This window comes from Pyrus communis, chromosome 13 (assembly GCF_041283825.1).
Source record: "Pyrus communis isolate YQ-2024b chromosome 13, ASM4128382v1, whole genome shotgun sequence".
Taxonomy (NCBI): domain Eukaryota; kingdom Viridiplantae; phylum Streptophyta; class Magnoliopsida; order Rosales; family Rosaceae; genus Pyrus; species Pyrus communis.
This window is the reverse complement of record NC_142577.1, coordinates 7370358-7379061: the sequence shown is the minus strand read 5'-3', so window position 1 is coordinate 7379061 and position 8704 is coordinate 7370358. Positions and strand designations below refer to the sequence as shown.

Genomic DNA, 8704 nt, shown 5'->3' with positions numbered 1-8704 from the left:
AGTCTTTTGGAGCAAAAGAGGAATGAATGAGTTGAAGACTTGAAGAACGATGGATTCCTACTTCAACAAGGATTCCTACTTGAAGTTGGAAAGTTAACCCTAGGTTTCCCGTGTTGGTAACCTTTCCTAATCTTAAACGTCCGTATTTTCTAGCCACTTTGAAGGCCTTGTAGGCACTTTAGGACACGAAACAATTATTTGTGTATGTTTATTGAGAGTGCACGCTTAATTTTCATGCATGAATATGATGCTAGAATATAAGTGAGTTTCACCTAATAGTTACAATCTTATATTCACAAGTAGTGGAGGTTGCTTATAAACAATCGCATTAAATGAATTTTTGGCACTAGTTTCATGCTCATCATAGTAACGAATGCCTCGTCAACACTTATAGTTTTCATGTTGCTTAATGATCTTTGATTGTATCTTTATTGTGCTTTTCACGTAAAGGACTTTTGGAGAATGTTTTGAATTGTGTATGCGCTGTCCCATCCAATTCATTAACTTAAGGAGAACTTGAAGGTTAATTTAAGCGAACATAATTAACCTGGGGTGTTGAGTTTCATGATTCATCGAAAGACCAACTGAAAATCATCTTGTATGCAAGTGTGACATGTGTGGAGAAGAACCTTCTAGCTAGCATTCCATCCATATTTTCATCAAATTCATCTTTACAATCTGTTTTAAGTACAATCTGTGCACTTTATTAAATTTCGTCAAAAACTAAATCCCCCTTTACTTTAGTGTTCAATTTAGTTAGAAAGTGTCTTAGTTTGTGTTTCTAAGTGTTTTGATTCAATTTATTACCCAAATTCGTCCAAATTAGTGTAACTGCTCCAAACTGCCCAGATTGTGTTTTTAAGGCAGTTTTGAGTGTTTTGGTGCTGTTTTGAGTCTTTTGGTTTGTTTTAGTGTTTTAAGTGTTTAGTTTTGCATTCTTTGAGTCTAGTTTAGTGTTTTAACCTTTGTTTTACGTTTTTGAGTCAGTTTTCAAGTGATTTAGAAATCCCTCCTAATCCCCGGTTTAGAACGATCCCTACTTATTGATAGGAGCATATTCATGCGACTTAATTAGCTTGTTCTCATGCATTTACATTGTGTTTCCTTAGTTATTTTAGTGTTTAAAGTCACTTTTGTGCATTTTCAGATTATAAAGCCAAAGTGTGCAAGAAGATGCAAATTGGAGTCTTTTGGAGCAAAGGAGGAATGAATGAGTTGAAGACTTGAAGAAACGATGAATTCCTGCTCCAACGATGAATACCTACTTCAACAAGGATTCCTGCTTGAAGTAGGAAAGTTAACCCTAGGTTTCCCGTTTTGGTAACCTTTCCTAATCTTAAACGTATGTATTTTCTAGCCACTTTGAAGGCCTTGTAGGCACTTTAGGACACAAAACAAAGGCCCTAGGCCACTTTAAAGCCTTTGCCGTGGCTTTTCCATTCTCCCCTTCCCTTGCCGTGCAAGGGGGGGCATTTTTGTCCCCTTTTATGCACCTAAACCCTAACCCTTTTTCCTTGCAGCCACTCTCCCTTTTATTTCTGAAATTTAAACCTATTTCCCCTTCAAACAAACCCTAGCCGCACCTATTAATGAATTCCCTCTTTAATTTCTGATTTTATTTCCTTTTTCTAGAAGCCTTTGATTTTATTTTAGTTAATAAAAATAAGCTAGGGTTTTATTTTTCTAAAACCCTATATAAACTAATTTCAGCCGCACCCTAGGGCTTCACTCTTCATTCAATTTTCATTCTTTTCATCAGCCACATTCTCTCGCACCTAAGCCGCAGCCATCATTCACCCTAATCTCCATCAGCCGCACCTTTTCCCCTCCATTCCAGCCACTTCCCACCTTTGCCGCAGCCACTCCACCCTTCCAGCCACCATTCCCAACCTCCATACACCTTCCCACCACCTTGCCGCACCACCATATCCCCATAAACCCATCCCTAAACCACAAAAACATCCAAATCATCCACAAAACCTCTCTGCCGCAGCAAGAAGAAAGGAGAAAGAGGAGCTTGAAACGTGCATAAATTCAAAGTGGATTCGTTGGGCGTTTTAGGTGTATTCAATCTTTTGTTCTCTATGTATAATTTCAATTTTGTTTCTTTTTCTGTGAACATGAGAGGCTAAACCCCTAGTTAGCTAGGGGTGATTCGAAACCATGTTTATGCTTGCAATATGAATTGATTACCTTTGGTTGGAATTTCATGAGTTGTGGATTCAATTTGTTTAACTGCTTGATTGATAACTTATTTGTGTATGTTTATTGAGAGTGCACGCTTAATTTTCATGCATGAATATGATGCTAGAATATAAGTGAGTTTCACCTAATAGTTACAATCTTATATTCACAAGTAGTGGAGGTTGCTTATAAACAATCGCGTTAAATGAATTCTTGGCACTAGTTTCATGCTCATCATAGTAACGAATGCCTCGTCAACACTTATAGTTTTCATGTTGCTTAATGATCTTTGATTGTATCTTTATTGTGCTTTTCACGTAAAGGACTTTTGGAGAATGTTTTGAATTGTGTATGCGCTGTCCCATCCAATTCATTAACTTAAGGAGAACTTGAAGGTTAATTTAAGCGGACCTAATTAACCCGGGGTGTTCAGTTTCATAATTCATCGAAAGACCAACTGAAAATCATCTTGTATGCAAGTGTGACATGTGTGGAGAAGAACCTTCTAGCTAGCATTCCATCCATATTTTCATCCAATTCATCTTTACAATCTGTTTTAATTACAATCTGTGCATTTTATTTAATTTCGTCAAAAACTAAATCCCCCTTTACTTTAGTGTCCAATTTAGTTAGAAAGTGTCTTAGTTTGTGTTTCTAAGTGTTTTGATTCAATTTATTACCCAAATTCGTCCAAAGTAGTCAAAGTGCTCAAAACTGCCCAGATTGTGTTTTTAAGGTAGTTTTGAGTGTTTTTGTGCTGTTTTGAGTGTTTTGGTTTGTTTTAGTGTTTTAAGTGTTTAGTTTTGCATTCTTTGAGTATAGTTTAGTGTTTTAACCTTTGTTTTACGTTTTTGAGTCAGTTTCCAAGTGATTTAGCAATCCCTCCTAATCCTCGGTTAAGAACGATCCCTACTTATACATATACTACAATTGTCAAAAGAGGGTTTTAATTTGTGTGCTTATTTAGTTCGCATCACTTATTCATATACTACAATTGTCAAAAGAGGGTTTTAATTTGTGTGCTTATACATTTCGCATCACGGTTCAAGTTGTGCCAAAGAAATCCGGAGTGACTGTGGTGAAGAATGCCGAGAATGAGCTTGTGCCAACTCGTATCCAAACAGGTTGGAGAGTGTGGATTGACTATAGGAAGCTTAACGCCACCACAAGGAAATATCACTTCCCTTTGCCATTCATTGATCAAATGCTTGAAAGGTTAGCCGGTCATTCTTTCTATTGTTTTCTTGATGGTTATTCGGGATATAATTGATAGGAGCATATTTATGCGACTTAGTTTTCTTGTTTTCGTGCATTTATGTTATTAATTCTTAGTTATTTTAGTTCTTCAAGCTTCTTTTGTGTGTTTTCAGGTTCATAAGACGTATTTGGCAAAAGGATGCATTTTGGAGCCTTTTGGAGCACTTTTGGGCACAAATTGGATAGCTTATGCTTGGAGCAAAAGGAATGGACGAAATTGAAGAGTTGATGTCGCAAGGATTCCTACTACGACAAGGATTCCAATTACGAGAAGGTTTCCAAATTGAAGGAGGTTTCCCACTCACATGAGGATTCCTAATCACACAAGGATTCCTACTTGAAGTAGGAAAGTTAAGCCAAAGTTTCCTATTTTGGTTGACCTTTCCTAAATCAAGAACGCTCTAAGTTTTAGCACTTAAGATGGCTCCCGAGCACCCTTGGACAACAAACAAAGGTTCTTTGCAAATTTTCCCTTCCTTGCCGTGCAAAGAAGGTGGTTTCCCTTTCTTTGTGTAAACTTCCCTATTTTCTAGATGTGTTAGGACCTTTCCCTTATTCTAACACCTCTTGTTTTGTGTCTCACCTTTCCCTAAACTTTATGCCGCACCTTCCCTTGTGTTTCTAGATTTTAATTTCTTATTTCCTAGTTTAATTCACTTTCCTAGTTCTAAAACTTTCCCTAAAGTCCTAATTTCTGATTTCTTGCAAGGAATTGACTTTTCCTTCCTTCTTTTGCACCAATTTCGTTTCTTACCTTAAATTCCCTTTCCTTGCTGTGCAAGGGGTTTAATTTCTGATTCCTTGCAAGGCAAGGACATTCCTTATTTGTTTAAATTCGTGCATCCCCTTTTTCTGAAATTATTTGGACTTTATTCACTTACCTTTTTTATTTAGACTAGCAAATCTGAATTCGAACTTAATTAGGTATGTTATTAACTTCCTAAAACACATATAATCAGCCTTTGGCCGAACCCTAGGGTATCATTCACACAGAAATTCGTCCATTCACACCCTAGGGCAGAAAAACACCCCAAAATACCATTCTAGCGCCCAGAAACACAACCAGCCGCTCCACCTTCTTCCACCCTCTCTGCCGAGTTCTCCACCACCTTCCAACCATCAAACACTCATCCACACCCAACCTACACCCCTTGCCATGCCTCTAACCACCCCAAAATCCATTCTACATCATCAAAACAGCCCAGAAACCACCACCATCCAATCTGCCGCAAGCAAGGGAAAGGAGACAGATTCACTCAATTGTTTGGCTCTTCATTCTGAGTTGTTGAACAATTTTAGGTGTATTCTCTCTTATATTTCAATGTCTAATTCATGTAATCTTTGTTTTGCTTTGAGAATGATTGGCTAAATTCGTTTTGGCTAAGGGTGTATTCGAAACCATGATTATATATGTGAAATAAGTTGATTACTTCCAGTTATCGTTGCATAAGTCGTGAATACAATTTGCTTAACCGTTTGATTTAGAACTTATTCTTGTATGTTGATTGAGAGTGCACGCTTAATTTGCATGCTTGAATTTGGTGCTAGGATATAAGTTTGTTTCACCTAATCGTTATGAATTTATATTCACAAGTAGTGAAGGTCGCTAGTCACGATCATGTTAAGTAGATTCCTGGCAAGAGTATCGTGCTTTTCATAGTTACAAATGCCTTGTCGATGCTTATGATTTCCAAAGAACGTAATGATTCTAACTTGTGTCTTTATCATGCTGTTCATATAGAGAACTTGTTAGGAATAATTTGTTTGCGATGCATATTCATCCAATTCAATGATTCTAGGGAAATCTGAAGGTTAATTTAAGCGGACCTAATTAACTTGGAGTGTCGAGGTTCATAACTTATTGAATTGATAACTGGAAATTGATTTACGTTGCATATATTTCATGTGTGGAGAAGAACCCCTTAGCTATTCCATCATCCAGTGGTTTATAACAATTTGTCTTACAATCTGTTTTCTTTACAATCTGTCCATTTAATTTAATTTCTTCCAAACACAATCCCCCCATATTTTGTTAAGTCTTAGTCATTATAATCTGTCTTATTTTGTGTTTTTAAGTATTTGGAGTCACAAACACCTTCAAATTCGTCCAAATCTGCCTAGTTTACATTGATGTTTTGTTTGTTTGATTTTCGTCCAAAACCAAATTCCCAATTGTCTTAGAGTGTCTAATTGGTTCAATTATGTTTTAGATTGTGTTTTTAAGAGTTTTGAGTCAAGTTAGAACCAATTTTCGTCCAAGTTTGTGTTTAGGCTCAAAACTGCCCAGTTTGTGTTTTTAGGCAGTTTTGAGTGTTTTTAGCTTATTTTGAGTCTTGTGAACTTGTTTTGAGTTTTTTTTAAGTGAGTTAAGTGTTTTAAAGGTTAGTTTTATTTATTTGAGTCAGTTTAAAGTGTTTAGCACCCCTAGTTAATCCCCGGTTAGAACGATCCCTACTTACATCATTACTACAATTGTCACAAATAGGGTTTAATTTGTGTGTCACATTCGTAACGCATCAAAATTTTGGCGCCGTTGCCGGGGATTAGCAAAGTTGCTAATCCCTTGTCTTGAGTCTTGTTTAAATTGTTTAGTTTCTGTTTTGTTTTAATTTTTGCACCGTCTGTGTGTGTTTTGCTTTTGTGCCCTGTATAGGCGCCTTATTTTCTTACTTGTGCCGAGTCTATTAAGTTGGTTACTTATCTTGTTTGCTCTTGTGTGCAGGTACTAGTTTATGACCCGTAGCTCACAACCTGTTCGTGAGCATATCTTCGACTTTGATGGCGATTTCGAGAGGACTTTGAGAAGGAAAAAGAAATTGCAAGAGTCTAATCCTCCTAGTCCCGAACCTGAATTAGAAGAGCAAGAAGTTGAGGTTGAAGAGGAGGCCACGGCAAGGTTTGAAGAGGAAGTACCAACCATGGCAGCGGACAATCGAACCATCAAGGAGCTTTCTGCCTCGGGTTTGGCCAATGCAGCCCCTCTTTGCATCCAATACCCTAGGGCAGCCCCTGAGAAGACCGATGAGTTTGAGTTGAAGTCCAGTTTGCTACATCATATACCCAAGTTCCATGGGTTATCAATGGAGGACCCCAATAAGCATTTAAAGGAGTTCGAAGTAGTATGCTCAAGTATGACACCGGTGAATGTGGACAGCAACATATTGAAGATGAAGGCTTTTCCTTTTTCTTTGTTGGAAAAGGCCAAGGATTGGTTGTATGAGTTGGCTCCCGGAACTGTCACATCATGGGAGAGTATGAAGCGAGCCTTCTTGGAGAAGTTCTTTCCGACATCACGAGTCATTCTTCTTCGCAAGAAGATTAGTGGAATTCAGCAAAGCCAAGGTGAATCTTTTCCAACTTATTATGAACGTTTTAAAACTCTTGTTGCTTCATGTCCACAACACCAAATGAAGGAGGAGCTGCTTCTTCAATATTTTTACGAAGGTCTCTTACCACTTGAACGGCAAATGTTGGATGCATCCGCGGGAGGAGCTTTAGTGGACAAGACACCCATGGATGCCAAAACTCTCATTGCTAATCGAGCACTCAACGCACAACAATATGAAGGTGTTGGGCAAAGAGACACCCCACGGCCACATCATGTAAATGAGGTAAGTTCTATTTCTGAGTTACAATCCCAAATGGCTAACCTTACGTCTATGTTATCGCAGTTTGTTGAAGGCCCTAAAACACAAGGAACTACAATCTCTGGTGTATGCTCCATTCAAGGACACCAATCTGATCAATGCCCTCAATTAATTGAGAATGGAGGGTGGGAATCTGCCAATGCCGTGGGTTATGGGAGTCAAAACCAACCAAGGGGTGATCCTTTCTCTAATACATACAATCAAGGATGGCGTGACCACCCAAATTTCAGATGGAGAGATGCACCACAATCTGCCCAACAAGGTGGATTCCGACAACCCCCGGGTTTCTTTCCAAGGCCAATGGCACCACAACCACCTTCTCAAGCACAATCATCCCAAACCAATTCAGGTACGTCTATGAATGATGATAAAACATATCAATTATTAACCACAATGGCACAGGGAATGCTGAACCAAGCAAAGGAGGTTAATGAGCTAAAGAAGCAAATGGGCCAAATGGCCGAATTTTTGGGACAATTTCGTGAAAATGGTAAGTTACCAAGCACTACGGTGGTCAATCCCAAGGGTGGTTTCGAATCTGCAAAGGCTATCACCCTAAGAAGTGGAAAAGAAGTGGGAAGCAAAGCACATGAACCTGCCCAAAACAAGGAAGATGAGAAGATACAAATTGAAGAAGAGGAGCAATCCTACCCCACGGCAAGGGTAGCACCACCCATGCCGCAGCCATCTAAGCCCTCCCATCCGTCCATCTCAGGTAAGGTTGTCCCAAATGTGATTTCGAACACTAATCTGCCCAATGTTCCTTTCCCTCGCAGATTTGCACAATCGAAGAAGGAAGAAAGCGAAAAAGACATTTTGGATACCTTTCGAAAAGTCCAAGTAAACATTCCTTTACTTGATGCCATTAAGCAAGTGCCCAGGTATGCAAAGTTTTTAAAAGAGTTATGCACAACTAGGAAAAGAATTTCAAACAAAGAAGTTGTGAAAGTAAGTGAAAATGTATCCGCGGTTTTGCAACGAAAGTTACCTCCAAAGTGTAAGGATCCAGGGAGCTTTACTATCCCATGCATAATTGGAAACACTAGATTTGAACAATGCATGTTAGATTTAGGTGCTTCTATTAATGTCATGCCATATTCCATTTATGCATCTATGAACCTTGGTGAGTTAAAACAAGATGGCGTTATAATTCAATTGGCCGATCGTTCTAACGCTTATCCCAAGGGAGTCCTTGAGGATGTTTTAGTGCAGGTCAATCATCTTATCTTTCCTGCAGATTTTTATGTCTTAGAAATGGAGGACATTATTAATTTTAATCTTTCTGAAACCATTAAATATCCAATTGAGGACCATTCTTGTTTTGCTATTGACATTGTTGATTCTTTGGCACAGGTGCATTTGGATCAAATGAACGAAGATGCACTCGAGGTAGCCTTAGTGCACGGCATAGGAGCAAGAAATGAGGGTGGGGGAATTCTTGCAACCCACGACATGCAATCTGACCATATTGCCGTGCCCCCTTGTGGTGAAGTGATTGAAATGGTTGCTGCCCTCGAGTCATTGCCCTCACATTTTGGTAAGTCTCCACTCTCAATTTTAGATTCGGTTTTGACTAACAAGTTACTTCCATCAATTGTGCAGCCACCTGCACTTGA

The 8704-nt window shown here is 38.7% G+C and overlaps 1 protein-coding gene across 1 annotated transcript; it reads left to right on the top strand.

Moving 5' to 3' along the window:
• Positions 1-6173: 6173 nt before the first annotated feature.
• On the top strand, positions 6174-8704 carry LOC148691685 (uncharacterized). Its single transcript, XM_088683387.1, has 2 exons — positions 6174-8160; positions 8691-8704. The coding sequence occupies exons 1-2, from the start codon at positions 6174-6176 to the stop codon at positions 8702-8704; spliced, it is 2001 nt and encodes a 666-aa protein (XP_088539513.1).